The sequence below is a fragment of the Pseudonaja textilis genome, chromosome 15 (assembly GCF_049901715.1).
Source record: "Pseudonaja textilis isolate UNSWEBS1 chromosome 15, rPseTex1.2, whole genome shotgun sequence".
In the NCBI taxonomy this organism is placed as follows: domain Eukaryota; kingdom Metazoa; phylum Chordata; class Lepidosauria; order Squamata; family Elapidae; genus Pseudonaja; species Pseudonaja textilis.
Genome location: NC_142004.1, coordinates 641,396 through 668,819, shown reverse-complemented (window position 1 = coordinate 668,819; position 27,424 = coordinate 641,396). Strand labels below are relative to the sequence as shown.

The 27,424-nt window shown below is 56.4% G+C and overlaps 1 protein-coding gene across 5 annotated transcripts; it reads right to left on the bottom strand.

Moving 5' to 3' along the window:
• Nucleotides 1-322: 322 nt before the first annotated feature.
• On the bottom strand, nucleotides 323-23,171 carry CORO1C (coronin 1C). Of its 5 annotated transcripts, XM_087912966.1 has the most exons (13): nucleotides 23,062-23,171; nucleotides 22,835-22,981; nucleotides 22,352-22,730; nucleotides 9,753-9,952; nucleotides 5,199-5,321; nucleotides 4,199-4,328; nucleotides 3,844-4,025; nucleotides 3,504-3,623; nucleotides 3,087-3,191; nucleotides 2,293-2,438; nucleotides 1,974-2,031; nucleotides 1,630-1,875; nucleotides 323-1,402 (listed from the first exon to the last, which is right to left on the bottom strand). In XM_087912966.1, the coding sequence occupies exons 3-13, from the start codon at nucleotides 22,557-22,559 to the stop codon at nucleotides 1,283-1,285; spliced, it is 1,638 nt and encodes a 545-aa protein (XP_087769092.1). In that variant the 5' UTR covers nucleotides 22,560-22,730; nucleotides 22,835-22,981; nucleotides 23,062-23,171; the 3' UTR covers nucleotides 323-1,282. The 5 variants fall into 5 exon arrangements, with proteins under 5 accessions (XP_087769092.1, XP_087769091.1, XP_087769090.1 ...); XM_087912965.1 differs by having other exon boundaries at nucleotides 22,352-22,981; nucleotides 23,062-23,166; XM_087912964.1 differs by having other exon boundaries at nucleotides 22,352-23,167.
• Nucleotides 23,172-27,424: the final 4,253 nt, after the last annotated feature.

Sequence of the window (27,424 nt, the reverse complement as noted above, 5' to 3'; positions counted from 1 at the left end):
AGACCCCCAGAAGGAATCTGTGAGCGCCACTGGACCCCTCGCCTGTCAACCCTCACTTAAACTGGGAAGCCCCTTGGCAGAGCGGGGGTGGGGGGGGGACTGTCCGGGATCCTATGCCTACGGCTGCCCATGGAGCTGCTGCTGCAGAGGACGGCCGGCCAAGCTGGACGCCTCAGTTGCCCCCAAGCCCTGGGTGTCTCTCGCAGCTGAAGGGCCTTGTGCGACCAGGAGGGGGGACGCTGAGGGTTGGGGGATCAGCCCGAGCTTGGAGCAGAGCGAGGGAGGGAGGGAGGGGCATGTAAATAACTTCGGAGACCTTCCCAACAGCTTGCAAAATTTAGTGCATTTGTCCTTAATGTCCCAAATTCATCACGGTTTTTTTTTTTTATAACCTTGTAACACCTGGATGATAAATAGAACAAACATCTGCAGGAAACATGGAGGCAGAAATCAGCAATCACAGCATGCCAACGTTTGACACAATGATTAAGATTAAACGAAAGCTCAACCCATGTTGGCATAAAGGCTCCCCGGCTTTGAGAGAAGACGCTCTGGGGGAAGTGGGGTGGGGGGTGGGGGGGTTCAGTCCCTTGGAACGGCAGCGGGTGCGAAAGCAAGGCCGCCTCCCCGCCCTCAAATCCACGCAAGTTTCAGGGGAGCCAGAAATCGGGAGGGCAGGAACATTAAAATTGGTCTTCCGGAACCGGCAGTGATGCGGCTGCACCGGGTGCTCGAAAGTAAACAGTCATACACAACTTATTTGTTGCTCAGATGGCACAAATACGCAACAACCTTTTACAAAATACTGTAAAAATGCTAGAAAGGAAAAAAAAATTAAAACAATAAAAAGTTTTGGATTTTGGCAACTCAAAAGTAAAAGGGAAAAAAATGTGTGTGTGTCTGTGTGTGTGTGTGTGTGTGTTTTGAAACCAAGAAATTTTGGTCCCCGATTCTAGGAAGTTCCGCAGGGATTCCGGCTGGCGTCTTGCGGGTCCCGTGGAATGGCTGACCCTCCGGCTGATGGACAGGCGTGAGGAAGGAGGCGGCAGTGTCTGCTCTGGCCAGGAAGATGTCAGGACACACGGAGGGGCTGCTTGCTAGGAAGGACTTGGCTCTGCCCTGCCGGGCACTTCTGCTGACCAGCCGCGACGGGGCGGGGCTGGGCTGGGCCGGCTGGCTGGGCCCCTCCCTCTCCATAGCCCTGCAGGTGGCTCACAGTCCGAACTGCTTCCTCCTCCCCCTGCCGCAGAAGCCCCCTCTCCCCTCCCCCCCCAGCTGGCTCTCAGACGGCCATCTTCGCCACCTGCTGTTCTAGTTTGGAAATGCGCTCGTCCTGGTGCGCGATTGTGTCTTTTAGCGACCGGAGCTCTTTCAAGATTTCTTCCAATTTGGCTTCGTTTTGCTGCGACAAGGAGAAAGAGGCGAAAAGGTCGGTCCTGAAGCGGGGGGGTGGGAAGAGCCCAGAATGGGGAGGGGGACGGGTGAGGGGAAGCCCCAACCCAGCTCGGCTAAGTGCGGCCGAGGCTGACAGAAAAGGATGGATTTGGACCACAGGTGAGGAAGCGGAACAATTCCGTCCGGTGCAGAAGGACGGGGGGTTTTATTTTGTGTTTTTTTTTTAATACTCACGGGGTTTGAGGTGTCCGGCGCATTCTTTGGGGTGCTGATGAGATCGCTCTTCTTGTTGGCAGCCGGCTTGTTGTCCAGGATGTTCTTCCTGACCACCTTGAGGTCCCGGTTTTTCCCTGGGATGTAGCCGTGTTTCAGGGAGATGAGGAGCGGGTCAGCGTTCTTCCCCTCGAACCACTCCTCGGCTTCCAGGGCGGCTTCGGGCCCAGCTGTGTCCGGGTAGAGGTCATCTTGGAAGAGGTCGGACTGGGAGAGGAGGAGGAGGAGGAGGAGGGAAAGAAACAGGCGTCAACCCGGTCAGTTGCCCTGCTGACTCTCCCAGGCCCAGAAGAACCGGGGCTCACCTTCCTGGGGACGGTCATGATAATCGGCTCGCACTTCCGCTCGTGGAGCTTGAAGAACCTGGGAGAGGAGTTGAGAGGACAAGCCACCATGTCAGCGACGTCTGCAGAGGGAGGGGCATCCTCTTCCCCGGCCTTCCTGGGGACCAGAAACCTGGCCAGGAACCCAAAGCCAAGAGACGGAGGGAGCCCCGCCGTCCCGGTGCCTAACGCAGAGGGTTCCCCTCCAGCGCTCCCCTGCGTAGCCTTTGACACGGCAGGGTCTCTTCCAGGGGGCCAAGAAGAGCGTCCGCGCGGGACCCCCGCCCAGCCCCGTCCTCACCTGGCGATCTCACACTTGTTGACATCCAAGCCCCTCTTGGGCATGAAGCCCATCCCCCTCTGGGGCTCTTTGCTGCTGAAGGTGTTGAGGTAATGGACGTAGGGAGGCTCCTCCGTGACCTCGAAGTAGCGGATGCTGCTGTCGCCCTGCAGGGGGGAAGAGAGCCAGGCGGGGGGTGAAAGGGGGATCTATATACAGGCAGCCCTCGACCTGCGAGCACAATCGAGCCCAAAACCTTCGTTAAGGGAGCTTCTACCCCGTTTGGCGAACTTTCTGGCCACTGTTGTTAAGTGAAGCACCGCAGGTGTTGATGGTTGTAAAGGGAATCCGACTCCCCCCCATTGACTTTGCTTGCCAGGAGGTCGCCCAAGGGGATCACATGACCCCCTGGGACGCGGCGACTGTCGTAAATAGGAGTCAGTGACCAAAGTGCCTGGATTTGGACAAGGGGGATGCTACAACAGTCGTAAGAGTGAAAAATCTTTTTTTGTTTTTTTGTTTTTAAGTGCTTGCCTAGGTCTTTAGGCACAGTAGCACCCAGTGTGCCCAGTACCCCTGGAACCACCTGCACTGGTTTATTCCAGAGTCTCTGCAGTTCGATTCTCAAGTCCTGATATCTGGTGGGTTTGCCCAAGTTCCTTTCTCCTCGATTCTGCTGTCACCAGGTATGGCAATGTCGACGATCCAGATTATTATTTATTATTATTATTATTATTATTATTATTATTATTATTATTATTATTATTATTATTATTATTATTATTATTATTATTATTATTATTATTTTGGCTCACCTTCCCGCATAAGTAAAGGATGTTGGTGTCCGGGTCGTAGAAGGGCAGCAGGACGCCGTTGCTGGTGTCCATTTCATGGAGGGCAACGGGCTCACCCATGTTTTTCTGCAAGACAAGAGCCCCTTTTAGCGGAAGGGGAGCCGCTTCCAGAACGAGGCTCCTAACCCAAAGGTTCCTCCGAAGGTCCTCTCCATGTTTAAGCTGCCAGAAACGTGGCTGGCTGGCTGGGGAACTCTGGGAGTTGAAGTCCACCCGCCTTAAAGTGGCCAAGGCGGAGACACATTGGTCTAGGGCGGGGCCCTCCAACCTTGGCCGCTTTTAGGCGGGTGGGCTTCAACTCCCAGAGTTCCCCATCCAGTCTTAAAGCGGCCACGGTTGGAGGGCCCTGCAGCCACGGGGCTCCCCAGGGACACTCACCGGGTTCCAGAGGGCCAGCTGCCTTTCGCTCATGCGGCTGAACCCCGTGGTGAAAACGCTGCCGTCGGAGAGGAAGATGGCTCGCATCGGCCGGGCGCCTTCGTGGGCCTTCTCTTTCTCCTGCGAGAGAGGAAAGGAGGAGGAGGAGGAGGAGGAGAGTCACATTCCCAACAGCACGAAATGGCCACAACTTCCAACTTGGCTCCCGGGCAGGGCGAGGACAAGGATGATGGGCCTTGGAACTCTGTACTCTGCTGCAAGGGCAGCAGGCGGCCAGAAATTCTCCCTGCCAAGATTGGCCCCCCGCAAAGCCTAACCCCGCCCCCCCCGGGAGACCCACCGCCATAATCTCCTGCTTCCGGGGGTCGATCACACGGACTTTCTTGTCCTTGGAGGCCGTGCAGATGAGGCTGCCGTTGCGGTTCCAGCTGACGTTGTAGATCATGTCCTGGTGCATGTCGTCCAGGTTGATGAGGGGCTCCCCGGTGCCCACGTTCCAGATGATGATGGCGTTGTCACAGCCTGGGGGGGTGGGGAGGGGGAGGAAGAGGAGGAGGGGGAGGAGGAGGAGGAGGAGGAAGAGGCTGAGGCAGCAGCACCGGTAACTGCCTGCTGAGGTCGGATCCAGCGCTGGGGCTTCAGCAATTCCCTTGAAGGCCCCACCCTGGCCCACCGCACCCTGTTCCTCGGCCTACCTGCGCTGAGCAGCACGTTGCGGGCGGTGGGGTGCCAGGCCACGATGCCCACTCGCTTGGAGTGGCCCTCCAGGATGACCACAGGCTCCGTCAGGGACAGCGTGAGGCCGTTTTCTGGGATCTGCCAGACCTGCCGAGAGAAGGAAGGAGGCCAAGGGGGCGAGTGGGCCTCCGGGAGGCTGCTGAGGAAGGGGGGGGGGGTGGGCGGGGGTGTTGCCAGGCCAAACACAGTTTGGCCAGAAGGAGCTTTTTCAGGCTGGACTTTCTCCCCCTTCCTGGGCTGCTGCCTCTGAGGGCTCTTCCTTGCTTCCCAGCACATTTTCTTGTCAAGCCTCTGCTAAACACCCTTCCCAGCTTCCCACGTCCTGCCTTCCTCTGGTGGGAGGGGGCTTCCGTTTTCCGTTCCACGTACTGCTTAGCCCCCGTTCACACATCAACCGTGAGCCAGGGAGGATTTAGTCACCTTTCTGGCGCCCTGTTTCTCCCTGCATGCTCAGCAGCCAATGACCAACAGCCTCAACGACACATTTGGACATTAACACCCCTCCCCCCCTTTTTTAAAAAGTACTCATCGCTGTCTGGGGGATGCTGGGAGTTGAAGTCCCTGTGCCTTAAAAGTTGCCAAGATTGGAGAGTCCCGGCTTAAGCTCCGGCCAAACACCTCCTTGCGGGAGGGCCAGAGGGCTGCCCATCATGCTTGCTTCCCCCGGGAGGAGGAGCGGAGGCTCCGTTGAGCGTGACGCAAGGATCTCTGTCACCAGGCCGAGGCACTGAGCACGGTTTCTGCCACCCCACCCACCCCCACCCACCCCCCCCAGGCAGCCCAGACTAGGAACAGCTGCCCGTCTCCCGCTCTGGGGCTCGACTCTGGCCACGTCCAGGCAGCCCTGAATGAACCACCTGCTGAGGGGGGCCTGGCAGTTGCCTGGGAAACGCCACCTGAGTGAGCAAGGCACAGCCGCAGAGACCCCAAGCGAGCCCCCCCTCCGCCCCCACTCACCATCACCGTGCAGTCCTCCGAGCCGCTGGCGATCACCTGGTCGTTGTGAGGACACCAGTCAATGTCCAGCACTGGCCCGGTGTGGCCACAGACGGTGGGGTAGGACTTGTCGATCCTGCCTGTCTGGAGAGGGGGAGGAAAGGAGGCCGTCAGCCAGAGGCCGAGTCGCAGGCGGGCCAAGCGGGGTTAGCAAAAACGGCTCCTCGGCAGCTCCCTCCTTGATCTGCGGCGTTGGGGACCCCCGAGAGCTCAATCGGGGGACTCTGGCAAGCGAAGAGGGGGCTCCATCATTAAACCAGGGTCTCCCTGCAAAAGTTCCCACCACCACCCCTGTCCGAACGCATCAGCTCTCCGGAAAAGCACCGCGAGCTTCATTTCACCAACGCTTGTTTGCGAGGAGCTCAGGCGGCTGCATCCCGTCCACAGAAGGACCGGCACACCCTTCGGGCTCATGTTTACGGCTGGGCTTCCCGAGAAAAGTTCTTCCTGCTCCCTGTGCGGAATGACCCTTGGAGGGCGGCCTGGGCGACTGCGCAGCCAACACTGGGAAGGTCAGCCTTGGAAACCCCAAGTTCACCGTACAAAAAGGCTTTGGAGGCCGTGCTAAAACCGTGGCTTCTTGCAAACCACGGTCTGGCCCTGGCACTGCTGGTCAAAATCGGAAGCCAGGCAGCTGCCCAGCTGGGGTAGGGGGTGGGGTGGGGGGAGAACCAGAGGCACCTGTAATTTGGAGAGGCCCAGGAGCCCCCACTGCTTTCCTCTCCTGATTAGGGCGGGGCGGGGGGGGGGCACAGCTGCCAGGCAGCACTCCAGGGCCATTCGCCCACAGAGGGACCACCCAGAGGGACCACAGCAGAGATGCAAGAGGCTGTGGGCGGATGGATGGGTGGACGGACGGACAGACGGACGCAGGGTCGGTGAGCTGCATAAGAGGCAGGCGTCTCACTCCTTCTACCCGGGGCTTCCCATCTGCCCCCCGAGCGGCTCAGCCAAGCCCTGCAGAGTGGCTGCCGTTCTTCTGCCCAGGGCTCCCAAGGCCCGTCCGGGGAAATCTGTCCCGAGTCCGTTTCTGGATCCAAGTCCAGAAAAAGGGAAGCAGAAGCTCCGAGAAGGTGTGACGGCGGCTCACGGACCCCACCCCGTGTGTTTTATTTTACCAGACGGAGCGGAGGATGCCGGACCCCAGAGGAGCGGCCTTGAAAGGCAACGTGGGACCACCTCTCCCTGGTGCCTCTCTGGAGGCCGCCAACCCGCTGCCCCCAAGGCCAGAGACTCCAGCTGGCCACTTATCTTCTAGCAAGCCTCCCCCCTCCCCCCAATCTACCAAGAAGGCCCAGATGGTTCCTGCCCAGGCACCAGGCTTCAACGGAGAGGCCCTGCCGCCAATTCAGCCCATGACAAATGGCCATTAATCATCCGGGAGACGGGATCACCATGACTAAGCCCAGCCCCCCCCCCCCTTTGAGATAAGGAGGCGCTGCCATTGCACAATGGGGGGAGGGCTGGGCTTAAGCCTTGTGAGGGGAGAGGATCCCAGCTACTGCAGAGACCCTGAACAGGCCTTATCATCGCGCCCTCCCTCCCTCCCCCTCCCTCCCCCTCTGGAGATGGGGGCCAACCGAGGAGGGTCCAGGCTCTCTCGGGGGCCGGGAGGAGCAGGCCAGATCGGAGAGGAGGGAGGGAGGGAGGGAGGCACACCTAGGTTGGCACGCCCAGCTTGAGAGATACGAGAGGGAGGGAGGGAGGGAAGCCAGACTAAGGGGCAAGGTTCCTCAACGGTGGCAGCTTCAGGAGAGGCGGACCAACTCCCAGAATCCCCCCAGCCTTTCCTCACTGGGGGGGGGGTGAAAGCAGAAGCGGGAGGGACAGCTGAGCAATTCCCAGCACCACCAAATGGCCCCCACCCTCCGCAAGGCAGGCCACAACTTGCACACGCTTCCTGTGGAAACTGCCAGCTGGATCTTTTGGAAGCCACAACAGGGGGGGGGGGGGAGAACTAAACTTCACGCACGCAGGGCCCAAAGCCGCTTTTGTCCAAGGCTACAAACGGCGCAGCCCACATCCTCGTGGTGAGACCCACACGGGGCCTTTCCGACACCGCCAACTCTTCGGTGTCCTTGTGCATCGACTCGTTCATTGATTTAAGGGAAATGGTTCGGGGGGAGGAAGAGTAAGGATGGAGCCGGACTCTTGGCCCGATTCGGCCCCTCGCAAGGTGGAGGTTTTTCAAGAACAGGCCAGTTCTTGGCTCCAGGACAAAAGGGAGAGCCTGGACCTGCAGAGTAACGCTGAAGGCAAACCGTGAGCTCCTGGCCGAGGCTCCCCGACCAAGGAAAGGGAAACGGGAAGAAAAATCCAAGCCTACGAGGAGCTCCACCCAAAAGGCAAAGGTCTGGCTTGGAAAGGAAAACCTTTCTGGGGCTTTCCGACCGTTTTATTACTTCCATGGACTAGCCAGGGCTCTTCGTTGGTAGCTGGAGCCTTCAAGCCACCCGGGCTGAGAAACACGGCGCTAAGCCACCAATTAGGGCTTGTGCTGCCTTGTGCGAGGTGAGAATTCTCTACTTGCCGCCGGCTTTCCTTTAACCTGGCCGCGCCCAACCAGGGGAGCCCCCTTGAATCCCCAGAGGGGATTCTGGGAACTGAAGTCCTCCCAGCCTGGGAGAAATCCGAGGCCCAGACTCTGGCGGGGGGGTGGGGGGAGCTGGGCTACCGATGCGCCTTCGGGTCTGCTGGGCGTTCGCTTCCCTTCCACTTCCCTGCCCCAGGTTCCTTTGTTTTATGGAGACAAAGGCCTCTGCCAAGAGGAAGGACCGCCTGGGTTGAGCAGGCCGGTGCCCACGTGCTGCTATTCCGGCCTCCTTCCTGGAACAGGGGGGACACTGGGGGGGGACGGGGGCCCTTCCCCACCTGCCTTGCCATTCTAGGCAGAGCCCATGTGCCCCGCCTGGGCTGCCCTCCCCAGGCTGAGCCCAGCTGGTGCCCAGAGGGGGCAGGGTGGAGAACCTTGGAAAGAGCCAGGGAGAGAGAGAGAGAGAGAGAGAGAGCTAACCCCCCCCCCCATCTCCTCCTCTTCCTCCCCGACTCAAAGCGGCTGCAGCAGCCGCCGCCGCAGCAGCTCCGAGCCAACCCTCCCTCCATCCTCTGGGCTCCGAGTGGCCAATCAAAGCGGAGGGTGGATATTATTCAGGACGGCTGCAGCCGAAAGAGCTCTGATGGCCATATATGGTAAAAACCACTGCCAGGGCCTGACAACTGATAGACGGATTCTTCCTCTTCTCCTCCTCCTCCTCCTCCTCCTCCTCCGTGGAAATGCTGCAGGCCCCATGCAGGCGAGGCTCCTCTCCTCTGAACGGAGGAGCCCAGAGGGAAAGGAGGCTGCCAGAAAGCCTGGGGGCCAGGCCCAAGGAGCAGACCCCACTCCCCGTGGTGAAACAGGCGGCGGCGGCTGCTGCCGGAGCCTCCCTCCTTCGGCCGGGGGGGAGGAGGAGGGGGGAGAGGGCTCATCAGGCAGGCTGGGCACGGCCAAGACTGCCGCTGGCTGGGGAGGTTTGGCCTGAACTGAGCCTCTTGCCCTTGCCGGCCACGGCCCCACAGAAAAGGGCCCTGCACCCACCCACCCCGCTCTCCCCAGAGTCCCCCAAGGCACCCACCCAAAGTTACAGCTGTGCCAGGGGAGGGCCGTGATTTCCCAGAGCCCAGCAGGAGGCAGCGAGCCTCGTGCCCCGAGCCCTCTCCACCACCGACCGGCCGGCCGGAGAAATAACGTGCGGAGGTCCAGGGCTGCAGGTGAGGAGGGGCTGCCCAGGCCGCGCTCTCTCCCACCGTCTCGAGACCCGAGAGGCATTTCGGAGCCTGGCCGAGTTCTTGGCTCAGCCTTGGCAGCAAACAAGGAAGCTTCGCTCCTCCCCGGGCCGGAGATCAGCGAGGGAGGTGGGGGAGGCTGCCTGAGCTCCGTGACTCACGGCAAAGGGATGTGGGCTGCTGAGAACCGATCCCCGCTGGCCTCCTCCGCCCAGGGACGGAAGAGCCAACCCTCCCCCATCGCCCCCCCCCGTCTCCGAGAGGGGCAGCGACCGTTTCCACCTGCAGGATTTGGGGGAGGAGGGGTGGGGGGGTGATTCTGCCCCAACCTCGGGCGATAAATATGCCCTTTGGGTAGGAAAAGGGCCCACTGCCCTACGCACGACCTAAAATGGCAGAGTGGGAAGGGACCTTGGAGGTCATCTAGCCCAACCTCCCCTAGGCCAGTGGCTGCCCAGCCTCTTCCTGAAGGCCTCCGGGGTGGTTCAGGAACTGCGCTGGGGAGGCATGTCAGGCAACGGACCGAGGGGCCAGGGTCGGTAGTTAGGTCGCTATGACACACCAACCTTCCAAGCCCTGCGGTTCCCCCCTTCGTGCGGGTTGCATGCTCAGCAGGCCGAGGGCCCGAGAGGGAATCCGGGCGTCTTGCAACGAGGGGGCACATTAAAGCTACGGGGTCGACGTTCAACAGGACAGCAACCGGGGCGGGAGGGGCGGGGGCGGGGGGATGGGAATAGCCCCCTCACTCACCTTGTGCAAAGGCAGAACCAGGAAGGCCCCTCCCCCGCTGGCTTCAATGATGATGGCCACGAACTTGGGGTTGACCGCGCAGAAGGAACTGTCCCACGTGACTCGGGACACCCGGATGTCGTCATAGCACTGGTCATTTTTCACCGCCTGGCCGAAGACGTGCCGGAACTTGCTCTGCCGTACCACTCGCCTCATCGTTTCTGCGGGGGGGGGGGGGGGGGAACAAACACCTGTCCTTGACCGGGATCCAACTTCCTCCCGGGGGAAACGGCCCAACTGCCCAGCGGGAGGCCCCGGCCTGCGATTCAGCTCCCCACCCCCCGGACAGGAAGCCCCCCTGGCATTTGGGAGGCCAACTCCCTAATTCTGGGCAGCCTCCCCAACCCCTTACAGCTGGTCCTCGACTTACGACCACAGCTGAGCCTGGAATTTAGGTCGTTAAGTGAGAAATGTGTTGGTTTCGCCCCACTGTATAGCTTTTCTTGCCCCATTTGTTAAGCGGATCCCTGCGGTTCTTAAGTTAGCGACACGGTCGTTAAGCGAATCTGCCTTCCCCCGCTCACTCAGTGAACCGTCGTTAGTCGAGGACTAGCTGCACTGCTCCCTGGGGATCCCAACTGGCCAGAATACAGGCTCCCTGGGTGGGTGGGGGGGATGCCTTCTGGCCTGAGATGCTGGCTTTCCAAATCTGTCCGATTATTATTCAAATTTTAAACCCAACAATATTTGCATGGCTGCCCTCGAAATAAGAAGGCAGATTGTAGCAGATATTTTTGTTTAATCTACGTTAATTGTTTTCACTGGAAGAAATGTCAACAGTCTTGCAATAATAGTCAAACAAAAACACCTCGAAAACCGCAAACAGCATTAACTCAGAATTGTTACCGGGGACATAAACGGGGCCCGCTGACTCACTCAAAAGCAAGCACCCAAATCGCCAGCTGTTGGAATATAAAATAAATATTGTGGAATAACCGTCCAATGTTTGCAACATATATTTTTTTTCCCATTTTAAGCGGTGCAGGAAAGATTGCAATTCGCCAGTTTGAGATCGGCTGTAACCGTTAAGGACGGACGAGTTAACTGGCTGCAAAACAATGCAGGGTTTATTTCAGTCTCGCTTCTCAGTCCCCGTTGAGCCGAGATTTGCACAATGCACCCCTCTTCCTTCGGCCTTCTTTAAGACAAAGGGGATATAAACTGAAACAGGGGAACAGCAGGTTCTGCTCAGGAGGGTTATCTGGGCCACGCCACCTCCCATCACGGCTCCGTGGAGTTTTTGGCAGAGGCCAAGATTCTTCTGGGGAGGAGCTGGAATTTCGGTCTTTGGAATTCCCCGGTTGGGGGTGGGATTCTGGGCCTGGCGGGGACCCCCTTTCCATCCCGTGTCTCAGGCAAACGAGGGGGAGGGGAGGAGGGGCGAAGGCACACTGTGCAATCAGACCTAAAGAAAGACGACACCAGGTGACCATCAGCAGCAGAGGATTGAAGGGGGGGCGGAGAAGGCAGATGTCAGGAATGCTGGACCGCAAAACATCCTGCTCAGCCCCGGCTGCCTTCTTGCCCGAATAACGGAGGAGCTTCCCGTTTCGGCTGAGACCAACCCAGATGCTCTGGCCTGTCCTGGGAAGGCCGGGAGTGAAGGACGGGCGGCTTCTCCTTGGCTGGAGAGCCAGCAGGCCCGCCTCTCAGGGCCACGGAGCCAGACCGGGAGCAACGGGGACGGGGCAATTACCCAGGGAGGAAGCCAGGCCGCCAGGTGCTGCTCCTAAGGACCTCTGGGGCCCCAGGTTGCCTCTAGCAAGGCTGGGCCAAGGGGGTCTCCGCCAGGGAACGGGACGGCGACCCCCAGCTGCTTCGGGACAGCTGCCGGGCAGTCCCGGGGGATTCTCAGGCCTTGGGGCTGCTGAGCCGGAGGAGGGGAGGACTCTGGGGCTGGGGAAATTTTGCAGGCTGCTGAGCAGATGGCTCATTAGTGCAAAGAAGCTCCTTTGCTGAACGCTTCCTGGGGTCTTCCCACCATCCCCCTGAATGCACGGCCACAAGGACAGAGAGAGGAGAACCAGGATAATTCAGCTGCCAAGGAACGAGAGAATTAGGATGCTTTCATATATATATATGCATGCATTTTTTAGGTGTGGCTGAAATGCTGCACGCATGAAGTCACACCGACAGAATTTAATATTTCGGAAGTGCCCTTTTTGCAAGGAGCCTGTAAATTAAGGAGCATCAAGTGTGAGGAAGCCGAGCGCATTTCTAAAAATGGGCATGAGGTTTCGAGCTGATGTGCCACAGTCCCACTGATGTGTTGTTTCTTCTTCTTCCTCTTCTTCTTCTTCCTGTTTCTTTTGCATCTATTCTGTCTCTCCACCCACACGGAGGCTCCCACCTGGCCTGCCGTCTCTGCACTTCTCAGCAGGAATCACGCAGGGAAGCTCAGACCGGCGGGCCAGGAATCCCCCAAGGGCAGGAGCGACCTGGCTAGACCTAGGGAGAAATTTCTCGAGGGTGAGTTGCTTCGGAGGTTGTGAACGCTGCAACACTGGAGGCGAAGAGATTAGACGACTGCCTGAAAGGTGTAGGGTTTCCTGCCCAAGCAGGGGGCTGGACTAGAGGACCTCCAAGGTCCCTTCCAACTCTGTTGTTCTGCTAGACATGCACTCTTTTCCCCAAGTGGCCCTGGGCTCTGGAGTGCAGCTTTTTGATCAGGCTCCTTTGGAAAACAATATATAGAGAGATAATAATAGAGAAGGGCGGGGCTTGTAGGAAATGGTCCCATGACCACAAAGACTCTCTAGGCCAAGACGGGTGGACTTCAACTCCCAGAATTCCTCAGACAGCTTCGCTTTGGAGTTGAAGTCCACCAGTCTTGAAGTGGCCACGGTTGGAGAGCCCTGACCCGGGTTCCAAGGAAGAATTCACGTGAGAAACGGAACCAGGTTTGCCTCCTGCCCGAGAGCCAAAGAGGGCCGCTCCAACCCCCTTCCAAGCTTTGAGGCCGGTGCTTTTACATAATTAGGTTTTGCAAGATGCCAAAGCTGCCCCTTCTCCTTAGGATAAAGCTGGACGGGGGAAGGCGGGGAAGTGTGTGTGTGTGTGTGTGTGTGTGTGTGTGAGAGAGAGAGAGAGAGAGAGAGAGAGAGAGAGAGAGAGAGAGAGAGAGAGAAAGCTGATTATTATATGCCGTAAATGTTGCCTCACTTTTTAGCACACTGGCTGGAAGGAAAAAGGAACCTGAAGTGATTCTGGGGGAGGGGGCTTCTTTTTTTAATGAGAGGGGGAGGGAGGGAGGGAGGAAGTCGAGGGGGCCACATATGTGGAGGCACTTCCTAGTTTTAATGAGCTCATTAATTCAGAGGCTTCCTAACGCTTCCTCAACCCCGTTTGGGGAGAAGAAGATAAAAGGAAATCCCGAGGCCTCCTTGTTCATCCTGTATTGCAGCTCACTGACTGACTTTATTAATTGCTGGTGTTAATTGCTTTTGAAAGCCACACCTTCCTTCCCCTGCCATAGGGAGGAGACCCCCTTCAAGCACTCCCACCTGAAGGCCAGGGGTGGGGAGGGTATTGCTGATCTCTAACATTGCAAAAATCAGGAGCTTGTGCAGTCGAAGGTCAAGGTTTGACCTGGCCAGTGATTGTCAACCTTGACAACTTGGGAGGTGTCTGGGCTTCACCCCCCAGAATCCCCCCAGCCAGGAGCATCAACCCAGATCCAACTGGACGTTGAAGGAAGACAGGGCTTCTCTGGGGAAGAGGCCAGGAGAGATTTGTAACGAGACAATTACAATTCGGACCAGGGTGAATGTGATGTCCACACTTAAAAAAGAAAAAGGAATCCAACGATTGTCCTGCTTCAAAATTCAGGTAAGCGGCTGTCCCCCAGGATCGCAAGGGGACCAGCCACCTTGGTGAACGCCACTGCAGCTTCGCTTTGACAAGCAGGGTCCCTGGGACCCTTCGTTTTTTGTAGTTGTCCTAAGCAAACTAGGCCTTCCAAACGCGGCCAGGTATCATCAATATTAGCCTCCATACCGTTATTCAGAACAAGCTGGAGAAAGATGGTTTGGAAGGTACGATTAGCTGCGGTTTTTGGGACATTATAGCAACCATGAGTGGAACTGAAGACCCACCTCCAATGGGGAGCTTCAAATCTACCTTTGGAAGGAGCTGGACTTTGAAGGATTTACAAATACCCCAACCTGTCACCTGGTGCGTATTTCGCAGTGGGTTCAGTCTCTCCGGTTTGTAAGAAGCTCTGAAGAGGCGAGTAAACGAAACCCCCTTGCTTGGTGCATGAGGAAGCACATCCTGCTATAGAAGCGACCGGAAAAGACACCACAAAAGAAATACAAACCCGGCTTAGGCTACACAGAGCGGATTCTTCAGAGGCGGCCAGAGAAAATAAACAGAGCGCTCCATGTCTCCGTTTCAACAAGCACCCTAAAAGTTCCAAAGTACAAAGATGGCGAGTGGCCTCCCCCCCCCTGCCCACTCTGTTCACCTCCATCTATCGGGGGGGTTTAAAGCTCTCACTCCGCTCCCTTGCTGGTTAGTGCAGTGACAGGCAAGGAAGTCCACACCCCATCGTGGGAACCCAGGTCTGCTTTGGTCAGCCTGAAACCAACCAGCGAAAAAGGAAACCTAAAATTCAGCTCTTGAAAACAGGCAAGAAGATCCTGTTGATTTCCCACAGCAAGTCAGACCACAGGCGTAAAAGCAAACCGCTCGGGAAAAAAGTACAAGAAAGTCTATTTCGCAATTCTTCGGCGAAAAAAGCAGAGCAACGCACCGTGGCTTCCAGCCTGTCTGGATTTAAATTGCCCCTGAGCACCCAAACACAAGATTAGCACCCACAGGAAGGCTTTCTGAAGGACATGCGCCTGTGACGCAGGCTGCCGAAGGCGTCCATGCCCTGAACGGCGTGTGCCACGAAGCACCCACCACACCTCCAGCAACAGCGAGCAAAGGGGTTCGGGGCAAAGAAACCGCGCCTGGGAAAAACGCCCCAGGCCGCATGCAAAGGCCGCAATCAGAATACCAACTGAAGTCAAAGAGTAATTTACCGAGTCCCTCCCCTTCTCTTGGGTGTAGCTCTAAGTCAAATGCTTTTCCTTCTTGTTTATTTTTCCTTCCCCTCTTTCTCTCTCTCTCTCTCTCTCTCTCTCTCTCTTTTGGGCACTTTCTTTGCGTCAGCGACCTAGTTTCCTTATCAGAGCAACAGGGTTAATCACTGTGTGCAGGCTTCCCTCCGCCATGATGGCTAGCGGTCGTGCCCCGATATTATTTCCTTCCGAAATGCCCTCAAAGCTCCAGCAGGCAACCTTCGTGACGAGAGGGCAACTCGGGAAGCCAAGAGGGCAACTCGTCCCCGTTTCCAAATGGACCTTTTGGGAAAAGATTTCTGGCGCCTTTGGCCGCGGTGAGCACATGAACGCCCCTCTGTCCTCAGGGGCTGCTCCCTGCAGCAGCTTCCACGGCTGCTGAATGGTGACCAGCTCAGGCCAGAGGGAAGGCACCCTCCCACCTGCTGGACTACAGCTCCCAGAACCCCTTGGATCCAGGACGGCCGCGCTAGCTGATGCTTCAGGGGAGCACAATTGATGCTGCTGGAGCCAAGGAAGGAGTGAGGTTGTGTCTCCGGTGATAGCACTGAGAATGGAAAAGCTGGCATCTCTTCATCCAAGGAAGCTTTCCAACATGAGGGCAGCGTCTTCCTTGAAGGAAGCCTGGGTTTTTCTGGATTTCTCTGGGCCACAGTCGCCCCCCCTCCCCCCCCCAATAGAGAGCCAGGGTTCAAGCACCAGAGCCACTGCCCCCCTCTGGAGAAAGGCCAGGCCATGCACTGATGATGTTGCCTAGCTTGGGTCATGAAACGCCCGCAAGGAGTCAACCAAGCCGAGAGGGCACCCAGGGCCCCTCATGCCAACCCCAAGCTGCACACGTTCTCTTCGTGGAAGGCCCCGTCTCGGAGCACCACTAGGGTACGGGGTGGATTCTCTTCGGCCTCCATTTTATAACTTGGCAGCCATTTCCGACCTCTGCTCGTTCAGCCCACCCTGCGGACAATTAAGAGCGAAGCCCCTAGAAAGGCAAGCTTGGAAAAGTGGCCAGGAAGGGGTTTTCCTGCTTTGGGAAAACCAGCCCCTTGAACCCCGAGCCGAAGCCCAGCCTGGCTACGTTTTGCTCCACTACCAGGAGCGACATCTGAATGGTGCGAAGTTTCCAGAAGGATAATGATTCCTAACCTGTGAGGCCTTCTGAATGCCAACGGGTTTGATCTGGTGGCTGATTGAGTCTTTCCCTCGGACACCCAATTCCTCCGTTCTAATTGGTTTAGACTCTGCTAGCGTCACTTGAATTTCACCGCTTTTGAAACTACATCACGGAAGCTTAAAGCCAGGGAAGAAAGGGAAAACTAATTGCATGACGACAGATAAGGGCTACCTGCCCCTTTCTGGCCAAGGGCCGCCCTGAGCAGGTGTTTCTTCTCCCCACCCGCCCACCCCCACAACGGCCCCTTAAGATCCGGTGCGCCGAAATGCTCCTTTGCCCTCACTGGTGACACCCCAACTTATGAAAGCATGGTTTTTGATGAATTTCAGCCGAGTTTTGTTTATGAGTGGAGTTTTTAAAAATTGCCCTTGAATTTTTCTATTAGTTTTATTGTTTGACCAGCCATTAGAGCGGCTCTGAGTTACCCGCAGCGACTTACTAGGTAGAAGCAACCTGACTAACCCTGTCACCCAAATGGGGACACCGCAGGTCCCCATGCTGCTTAAGTCAAGTCAGAGGTGGCCCCGATCCTAGGGATGGTTTCATTTCAAAAGCTGCTAGGATGGCGCTCTTCCACGGAGTCTCTGAAAGTGGACGCATCCTGGGTGGGTTGCCATCATCTCATGGTGGAGCTGACGGCCATCGTTGGTTTGATCCTTTAGGGCCTCCTTAGTTGCACACCTGTTTTAAGTTTTTGTCAACCACCAGGAGCCTCTGGATTCTGGTGGCCTTTGAGTGAGAGAAACTAATGCGTCCATCCAGGAGGGTTCCAGGAATCGGGTGTCCTGGCCTGTCCATTTTCCTAAAGGGACTCGCAGGGCTCTGGCTCCCTAAGCAGAGGGGACCCCCCTCTCCCCCAAGGATCATCCTTGAGCCTTTGGAGAAACTACACTTCCCAGGAGAATGAGGTGGGGAAGGCGTGACATGCAATCTGGCTTCCCACTGGTCACAGAGGGGAAATGCCTCAAAGGGAACAAGCTGGACGTACTTATTCTCAGCGAGGCAATCCAAATTTTAAAACAACGGTGTACAGTCAACCTTTCCAAGCAAATCAAAAGTCAACGGGAGTGTAAGACAACTCAAACATATTAAAAACAAAAGCCCCAAACTAGCTTAAGAGGGCCCAACGGACATGCCTTGCTCAAATGAGCCATTTAATGGAATTTACTATGAATACGTTCAATTTTAGCACGCCTGCAATAAATCTGAAATTACTGAAGCCTCATTTGACATTCTTTCCCTTCCCGCCGGCTTCATGATGATACCACATTAGCTTTGCTGGCCAGGCCTCTCGGCGCAGCCACTGCTGCCCTCTGCTTCGCACGCTTGGAGCCTTTCCCAGATTTAACAGATGCCAGAAGTAGGAAGATCACCCTGGAGCAGCCCCAGGATCTCCAAAAAGGCTCCCGGTCACACGGCAGAACCGGCCCAAGGCAGAAGCCCCCCATGAATCAGGACCTCCGAGAACTGTCTGTGGCCGACCTGATCTGGCAGGCCGGGAGCAGGGAGGGAAAAACACTCCACTCCTGGGTTGTCTGTCTGTGTGTGTGTGTGTGTGTGTGTGTGTGTGTGTGTGTAGGCTGTTTCCGCCTTGATCTTTTATCTCTGTAAATACAACCTTTAGCAAGCAGGGCCCTGGCCAGTAGCACTGCCATGTCAGCAAGTTGCAGCAACCTCTGTTTTCCTGAACAAATAAAAAAGAAAAAGGAACCACTTTTCTGCCAAGCAAGCTCCTTTGTCGCTCTTTCCTCAGCTGGTGCAGATTCTGCACTGTTGACACCAGATCCCTTCCTGCCAGATCCTTTCCTGGCCACTTTCCAAGGGCCTTGGACTGATCTCAAGTTGCTTCGGCCCAGAAGATCGACTGGGATCCACTGCTGCGATTCTCAGCAGCAGAGATAGATTTCTTGGTGGATTGATTCAATTTACAGGCAGGCTTTCGACGGAAACCAGCACTCAAGCATTCAAGTTGGAGACAGCAGCAAATAAAAGACACACAGCGGAGGCACATACCGATCCTAAATTACACAGCCGAAATAAAGAAAACGTGGCACCAGCAGCAGCCACGCAGCTCTGCATGCGAGGAGGGCAGCCTTTCCTCCTGTTCTGGGAGCCGTAATTAATTCCTGTGCTCAACATTCTTTGACTTTTGCACAAAGTGCTCCACGGTGGATCTTGGAATTCAGTCGAAAAATAGGTCAAAACTCGACCTCCAGATCTTAATGGTCGACAAGGGTGCAAACTGGGAGCTCCGGTATAGTTCTGGGCAGTAGCAAAACATTGGGGTTCATAGTCAACCTAGTTTTGCATACCTTGCGTTGTGCAGAGCCAGCATCGTCTTAGCTCATGCTGCCTTTGTGCTCCGCCCAGGAAGTGTCACCCGGGGTCAGAAGAGCCGGCGAAACAGGCAACTAAGAGCAGGTAAACCGTCCGAAGGAACGTCCGAAGGTTCTGCATGCCACCCTGACGTCATCTGGCAGGGACAGGGCTGTATTCCGTAGTCTGGGCCCTTGGCGTCGGCCCCACAGCCAGTTGCCAAGGGAATTCTTCCCCAAGAAAATATTTTGTGCAGGAGCCAAAAACAACCGTCCATGGGCTCAGGGCAGCGAGAGGAGGAACATTCGCCCCAAACACACAAGCAGGCAAACCCTTTTCTGCAGCTCCGGTTTATAAACAGCTAATTACGACAACAACCGACTGAACTAACCACCCTCTAATCAGCTTGCAAATCGTTTGTTTTCTGAAGCGATGCCACGATGTTGTGCAGCACTGTTCCCTTCCACAAGGAAATGTGCAATTGTTTCAAAATACTTTCAGAAATCCGCCTATTGATTTGCTATTGGGAAACAGTCGTAGAGGCCCTGCGCCCAGAACGGTATAAATTAAATGTTTGTACCAGAAAGAGAACAGCCGGTGAGATGGGAAGCGGAAGGGAATAAAATGCACATGTGTGTTGCCTCACAAGCGTGACTGCAGGTGTTTCCTCTGAAGTAAACCTCAGAGTGGCCCAGAGTGGGAGGTGAATAACTAAGAGAAGAGCCTTACTCACCCTCCCTCCCGCCCCCCCCCCCCCTCCGATGAGAAGGAAGGATCCCTCTTGGGAGAGAGCCAGTGACACAGCCTCACAGAGGGCTCTAAGGCCTCCCCTTGGAGGGAGGCAGCCGGCCGGCCTTGGAAGAACAAAAGACTCCCACGGCATCCCACACCACGGAAGCAGCAGCGAAGGGCTGCAAGGCTGAAGGCCTGGGGAGCCAACTCTTACGCGCACAGGGCGAAGGAGAAGCCAGGAGAGGCGGGCAGGCGAGGGGTTTGCATCCCACACAGCTTCCCATAGGGAAAGAGGACCTCCTTCCTTCCCCTGTTCAAAGCCAAGGCGCCTCTTATTGCCAGGTTCTTTCCACCCACCCCGTGGGAAAAGGGATCGGCTGCATTCAAACCGCCCCCCCAGCCCCCAAATGCACAAGCGCTTGCAAAAGGCTGGCAGCAACCGTGCAGCTTCAGGCCCCCTGGAGCTCCATGCGCCAGCTTCAAGCGGGCTCCGACATGGGGGAAAGCAGCCGCCGCACGTTGCCTCGCCAGCAATGATGCCATCTCTGCTGTGGCTTCCTGCAGTCGGGGCCTTTGCCCGCTGGCCATGAAAGCCCCCCCACCCCTGCACCCAGGAGCCCTCTTGCCCCTTGAGTGCAGCCTGGCACTCACCAGGGAGCGCCCATCGCCCCCACGCAGGGCCCTCCTCCTCCTCCTCCTCCTCCTCTCCAATCTGCACCCAACCCCTGCAGGCCGCCTGCCGCCGTTAACCTGGCTCTGGCTCTGGCTCCTGCCTTGGCACAGCCGCACCCTGCCTCCTTCCCCCGAGCTGCACCCAGAGGGCCGCGCCAAGCTCCTCCCGGGGCCCTTCTGCAGGCCCGCCGGCGCCCCTTCCCCTTCCACCTGCCCGGCCTGGGTGGGCACCGCTCCGTGCTCCCCCTCCCCGCCCTCTGCACGCGTCCCACCCGCATCCCCCACCGGCACAGGGGCATCGTCTCCTTGCAAACGCCGCCCGCAGTTCTTCCCGGCGGGGTCCCCTTCTCTGCCCAGCTGGACGCCATGGCTCCCCGAGGAAAGGCCGCTGCGCTGCCCCTTTGCGGAGGCGGCCAGATCCGCTTCCGCGGCCGGAGCTTCTGCCCGCCAGACGGAGCCTCCTTCCGCCCCCGCCCGGGCTCTGCGAGCGGCCCCTGCCCGGCAGCCCCTGGCGCGTGCGGGGAGAGCCGGCTCCCGGGGGCAACGCGGGCACCGGAGCGGCTGGACTACAGCACCCATCGGCCTGGGCCCGGGGGCGGCGAGGACCAGCCCGCGCCAGGCGGACTCCTGGGCCGGGTCGGGGAGGCTGCGGAGGGAGGGCTCGGGCCAGGTGGGCCGGGGAGGCGGATGGGATTTGTAGTCCAGAGCCCCGTTGCGGGCCGGGAGGCCCTCGGGGCGGAGGGGCAGGTGACCCCAGGCCGGCGAGGGACCCCGCGGGAGCCCCAGTCTCGCCCGTTCCAAGAGCCCCAGGCCGGCTGCGCACTATGGGAGTTGTTGCGCGGGCGGGCCAAGAGCCGCCCCCGGCGCCCCCTCACCTGGCCCTCCGCTGCCGCCCAGCAGCCGCCGCCGCCGCCGCCGCCGCCTCCTCCTCCTCGCGCGCAGAGCCCGCACAGCCGCCGCCGCCGCCTCGCACGGACTGGCCGGCACGCGCGAGGACCGGCCGCCAGGGGGCGGGGGGTGGGGCCGGCACGCGAAAGCCCCGCCCACGGCCCGCCTTCCTCCGACCGCGCCCGCGGGACGGCAGGCTAGGAAGGCCAATCGGCGCCAGGCGCGCCTCTCCGGGCGCCCAATCCCGGCTGCGAAAGGGGTGGGGTCCGACCAATCGAGCTGGCGGATTGGCTGCCGCGCGGGCGATGGTTTCTCTCACGGGCCTTTTCCTCTGTCGCGCAGGCGCAGCGACGCTCCTCGGCCGGCGAGGCACCTGCTGTTTGTGGACAACCCGCGCCGGCGGTTCTCAAGTGCTGTTGGGCGCCGGACCTGGGTTGGAGCTCCGCGAGATTCTCCAGCCGCCGTAAAAGTGGCCCAGGTTCGAAATCACTGCCCTGGAGGGACCGCCTAACCTTCCTACTGCAGCCCCCCATTATCCCCAGCCCTGGGCTGCTCTGGCAGGGGATGATGGGCTTTGTGTCCCTGCAAATCTGGACGAGAGCCGGTCCAGAAGAAAGATTGAATCAAGAAACCCTGTCCATTGCGTAATCCACAAACGCACCGTATTTATTCAAAGAACCCAGGTTGCCTGCCATTTGTGAACACACAGACACGCCCCAAAAAACCAAAACGTTGGCCTGGAAAGTCCAGCTGGACAAAGAGCCCAAAACTCCCCAAGCAAATGTCTTCCAAGACGTCCCTCCCAAGATTTCTTTTTGATTCAGAGTCTTAAAAGACCAAGAATCATTTGGGTTCATTTTCAGGGAAAGTGTGATCAAACATAAAAGCGAGCTTGATTACCTATTCACCTGCGAGAAACCTGCAAAATAGCATCTTCTTTATCCAAAGAAAATGGATGAGGAAGCACAGGTGTGTGTTTTCCTCACGGCGTTTGCTTTTTGACCAGAAAGGGGTGCTGCAGAATGGGAGGAAGAAAAAACTACCTGCAGGAGCATCTGGGAGACATTTTTCCAGCGGAAAATCACTTCTGAATAATAGGACTACAGGTATGTGCCAAGCAAAGGTGACCAGAGAAAGCCGTCACACCCCCATGAGAGTCCCTTCAGCTACCCATGGAAAGGCCTCGTGGTTACCAAGGGATGAAGCCTGGATTTTCTGAGGATGCCTACGGAAGCCGTGCATTTTCACTTATTTTTGCACGACACATGGAGAGAAAACCTGGCCAATCACAACCTGTTGCTCTCCAGACCGTTTGGACTTCAGATCCACTTTCTCTTGAGAGCAGGCAACAGAATTTCATTTTTAATGTGGGCCAGTGTGCTCGCAGTAAAAAAATGGCAAGAATGTTTATCTACCTTATGCTTCCCCTGAGCCCAGCAAACATGACTGACTACGCTAAAATCAGGACTCTTTGAACTGCAACAAGTTCAGAAGACTGTTGACCAAAGCATAATTATTTATTCTCTGCACACCAAAGGTGAAACTCCTCAGATACAAGGCAGCCTGAAGAAGCACTCGGTGAAAATCCAAACCACTTTTAGTTGGTATTTGAGGATCTAACATAACACACAATCTTACCTGGCTAGCATCCTCCTGGGCAGCCAACAAAGGCTCCACATTTAAAATGCCACCTGTATTTTAGGCTCCCATCTCACCTTTCCTAGCAGGTGACGCCGCCTTCTCGGCTGCCGGCTTCTGCTTTTCAAAGGTCTTCTTCACGTCGGCAACTTTCAGGGGCTTTTCCTCCTCTTGTTGCGTCGTTCTCTTTCTCTGCTGCGGTGGCAAAACAGGCTTGTCTCCCCGGGCTGTTTCTCCCGAAGCTTGGCAGCCTTCGCTGGAAGCGCGAGAAGGACACCGCAGCATCACAACCGTGGTTGGGGAAGACTTGGAGATTCCCAGAGGTCGGCCTTCCGTTTCAGGGCTCTGCAAACTCTCCACCGGACTGCAGGGATCAAATCCCAGTTGGCCGCAGAGCCCCTCATCTTCCTTGTTCTCAAGGGAGGGGCTGGAGGTCCACTTGGAGGGTTTCCTAGTCTGGGGAGAAACCAAATCGAGGCTGAGAACGGTGGACCTCCTGACCTCCAGGCCCTTTTTGTCCACCTTGACGCTCTCAGGCTCCTCTAGCTTCCGTCCTTCACCTAGGTGACAGCCATTGGGGGCTCTTGCAGGCCAAGGGAGACCATCCCCGCTTTCCTCAATGACCATTGCTGGCTCGCCGGAGGTTTGTTCTTCCGCCTCTTGGCTCCTTCGCCCCGGGGAAATCTCCGTCTCTCCAGTCTCCTTCCCTGCAGAAAAATCCAGCCAATTCAGGATCCCAGCCTTGCTTTCCTCTGCAGGGGAATTCAGCACCAGCCTGTTGACTTGCCTGCTTTCCGCACAGCCGCTGCTCTCTGAATCTGACCGGGATATCTGCCTCCTCGGGGGTCCCCGGGGAGCATCGATCATCTCTCTGCTCCCATCTGCAGCTTCTCCCTCCCAGCTTTGCTGGCAGCCAAAGTTATACATTTGAACCCAAGGCCAACTGCGGTCCGTCATTTCCCTTTTCCTTTCAGAGGCCACCGGAGAGTCAGAGGGGTGGAACTCTCCCTGGCTGGTGACGATGCTAAGTTCGGCTTCTTCCAGCCTGTACAAAAGAGCATTCACCTTCCTGCCTTCTTCCGAGCATTGCTTTGGGAACACCTGCATCGCGCCCGGCCCCTCTGGGCCCCTTCCGCACACCTGCGCACCTGTTCCGCTCTCCTCCAGGCTTCGGTTCAATTGCATTTCTCTCGTGGACACCTGGAAGCCGTCCGCTGTGCCCCTTGCCCAGGGGATCTCGCCAGCCTCCTGCTCCGCCATCGGAGCCCAAGCGTCACGGGACATCTTAGAGGTCTTTCGGGGGTGCGGGGGCTGCTGGCTTTGAGTCCCGCTGCCGCCCTCCGGCAAGTGGGGCCGTTCTGCAGCTTCCATGCTCGGCAGGGGCTGGAACCCCCAGGCCCAGTTCCTGTGCAGAGGAAACCCGAGCAAGATCTGTTCCCCGTTGCCGGTCCGTCAACTTTGCATTTTATAAGAGGCCTGAGGGGAAGACATGCAGGTTTTTAAAAGCCTGCTATGGCTAAAGAAGAAGGATTAGCCTGACCAAAACCATTGCATCCCACAGTGGGACCAGAAGCAAGTGCTTTAAAAGGAAAGGTATGAGAGATTTTCCCCACCTGAGCAAGCAGAAGCAGCCACCTCCAACGTCTCGGCTGCCGAGCGTCCGTGCTGCAGATTTGAAAGCTCTCTGCCGTTTTCTCTTTCGGAAGAAAAAAGCAGCTTTTCCTGGTGACTCCCAGCAACCTGCCTTTTTGGGCCCCAACCGTGACGCTTCACGTTCTTCTTTTGCATTCATTTATGGTCAAGAGGCTCGGCTCATCCCCTCCTTCAGAGACCAAAAGCAGACGGGCACACCTTCGCTGGGAAGGTCTCTCTGCCCTGTCCTGCCCTGCCTCCTCCGGGATGCTCGGTCTGGCTCCCGACTGGCTTGAGGGAAAGCTAGAAGAGGCTTTGGCCAGCAAGCGGAGGGAATGCCAATTCTGGCTGCAGTGCTGGGATATGTAACTGTGGGAAGGGTGGCTGTGACACGCCAGGCACCCTGGAAGTAAACAGAGCCGCCTTGTGAATCTCCGTCCATCTCTCTCAGGCACTCGGCTCCTCTTGGGGCTGGGCAGTCCCTGCTAATAATAAACAAACTCCTGCAAATCTCCCTCGCCTGAAGAGGGTTTCGAGTAAGGATCTAGGTTTATAGGCAGCCAGAGGTTTGGAGGAGGACCGGACCATTTCAGTTAAACAGAGAGCACCCCTGTCCATCCCTGTCCAGCTCCCATCTCACAGCAGGCTAGCCAGATGGGGACGGCCGTCGCTCTTTGCCTTTTATGGCTTGCTAGGTGTGGGGCTCTTTCTTGACACCCTTCAGAGGCTGCGCTTGGCCTCCCAGCCCGCTGTGCCAAGGTCTCACACCAGCCTCTGGGGAGGGGAGGGGTCCACCTTCTGCCTTGGCCATCCCCATCTGGGCCAGCTCCCCGGTTCTGCTTTTATGGTAACAAGCCGGACTGGCCAGTAAAGGTGGAAGAGCTGCCCCGGGGTCTGATCCCGCATCCCAGCAATCCCCCCTCCCCAGGAGAAAAGGGCGGCGTTTAGACCTTGCCCAAGGATGGAGGAGAGATTTTAGGAAGCAAAAGAGGAAGAAAAAAATCCAGCTGTTTCTCTCTCCCCCCCCCCTCCCCCTCTCCTTCTGCTGTGCTGCTTAGCCTGGATCCGTGTCCTGAAACCTCCCTCAACAGCAGAGAGGTTGCCCGACGTTGGTCTGGTGGGTGGAGAACCTCTCAGCCCGTCTCTGGAGGCTAAATCCCATCCCACAGACGCCAAATACAGTTCGCAGAAAAGGCCGTGGGATATCCTTAGCAGGAGTTGTGTGCTTTTTCTGGGGCTGCGAGACTTGGGGGGGGGGCTGGGGGGGGCGCCTCCAGATGAATCCCCCACCCCCTCAGCAGGAGCCCCGATCCTAGGAACTTCTCAGCAGAAGATCGGCCAATGGTGGGATTTCCTTTAACGGCTGATTGTTGTCTGCTTTACCATAGCAACCTTCATAACAGGATATAAACATCTGATGTCCTTGCCTTCCACACAAAAAACCGCACAGCTGGCCAAAAGCTGAGGCCGGCTCCGTGTTAGGATGTGTTCTTGTAGCAGCTAACGGGAAAATGTGTTTCTCCATCCACAGGAGGAGGAAAAAAACAAGCCAGTTTTACGCAGAAGCTCAGCCATCTTCGGTCTAGGCTGCTTTGGGAAAAAGGGGTCAAAAGCGCTCTTGTGGTTTTCTTGTTCTCTCGCTGACAGGCGGAAGGGGTACAAGAGGCTTCTTCCTCAGACTTCCTTCCGCTAAGGGCCACGGATTCACTTCCACACCGATGGAGGGAGTCAGAGGAGCAATTTCTCAAAGGAACGGAAACTAGAGTCCTTCTACAAAGCATCTTTCACGGTGGGGAAAAACCCGAATTTCTGCAAAGTTGTTGCCCTTCTAGACTTCCGAAAGTCTCATGGCTGTTAATTCTTCTACAGGGTCCCAGGGTGACCGTGCTGACTGCCATGACGTAGAGCAGAGGTCTCCAAACTCGACAGCTCTTAAGAGTTGTGGACTTCAGTGGCCGGAATTCTCCTTGTTGCTAGGGTGGAGCACAAGGCAAACTTTGGCTCAGACAATGTTATTCCTCTAAGATAAACACAGGCCATTTCTTTCCCTCCCGCAGGAGAACAATTCCAAGCAATCTGAAAAACTCATCGGAAAAGAGAAAACAAACACCGACTGGAGGCCTTTAAAGGCAAAATTTGGTGAGATTTCTGGAGAGGCGTCTCCCTCCATCCCGAAAATGGGAAAAAAGGCTGATCCATCTCTAAAATTAAATCTGTTGGATTAAAAAAACCCTCCTGTGATTCTCAGATACGAAGAGTGCTAATTGCTTTTTTCGGCTACACACAGTTCAAGGTAAACCCACGATATGCCCAATATACAGCCAACAAGTTCTACAAAAGGAACCTAGGAGGTGGCACTTATGGATGGTTGTGTTGCTGATGTAGGTAATCCAAGTCCTGGTCAATCCCCTTTCAATGCGGTTTATGTTCACCTCATCCCCCCTCAGAGTAGAATCAATCCTGGACTAACATTCAATCGCAATTATTTTGTCCTTCCTTTTAAATCGGTTCAAAGTTACCTTTGGCTGTAACTGGTTTTAGCATTTGGTCCCACCTGTCAAATCAACATCAAGAGACTCCAGGGATGTTCTCTAAAATCCATCTCTTTCTGCAGCCCCGTGGAATCCATTTTTCATTTTCTGGGTTTTTTCTTAAATGTTTTTCTACAAACAACTGACAGGATGTTGAGGCTGCATAATTGATCCAACGTTTGTGTCGTGTGCCAAAAGAATCTGCTTGACCTGATTTTAATAACACCCCAAAACCTTTTCTGAAAGCTGCTCCATGGGCAAAGTTGAGAATTCCATAATCTGCCATACATTGCAGGCTACCCTGGTCTCTGGTTAGGTTGCCTTCGGATAAGCAGCAATAACTCTCAACCTTGGCAACTTTAAGACATGTGGACTTCAACTCCCAGAATTCCCCAGCCAACATGGTTTGATTGGCATAGTAGTGCAAAATATCTAGAGGTGGATGACAGGAACAACCCCATAGGATGTGTAAAAAACATTATTAGACAGAGTTGTATTGACGACACATCACAAACACCAGAAGTCAAGCGGAGTAAGTCTTTCACACAGATACACAGTGTTTGTAAACTGTAGGCAGGGCATTCCCATTCACTAAAAAAAAATGCCAATATGTGGAAAAACACACGTTACCATTTTCTGCATCAAACTTCTCCCGCTTCAGGGAGGGAATATCTGATTCCTGAGCTAGCATGCTAGGCATTCAGTATTTCCTTGTGGCTTAAACACCCCTGTTTTTTCGAAGGATAACGTGGAGTGGAGATAAGGGACATAGGATGTCACTTCATTAAATAGGACAACAATCTCACAGCAATTGGAACACAACGGGAAGTGAAATGTTAGGGGACGCTTTGCCCCATGCAATCAATTCTTCAAAGGTAATTATCTGGGAAAGGAGAGAAATTGAACCTGGAAGTTTCTATACTAGTCAGGTGTCTCAGAGCTCAAGGATAACAACATTATTTATCGTATCATTACTGTTAAATGTCT

Excerpts from the sequence above, each read along its gene's own strand:
- CORO1C (XM_087912964.1), bottom strand. The coding sequence starts at position 23,141 with ATGATCGATGCTCCCCGGGGACCCCCGAGGAGGCAGATATCCCGGTCA. Across the intron at positions 4,329-5,198 it reads CGGAGGACTGCACGGTGATG|GTCTGGCAGATCCCAGAAAA; the intron begins GTGAGTGGGGGC and ends TTCTCTCGGCAG. Across the intron at positions 1,876-1,973 it reads TCATGACCGTCCCCAGGAAG|TCCGACCTCTTCCAAGATGA; the intron begins GTGAGCCCCGGT and ends CTCCTCTCCCAG.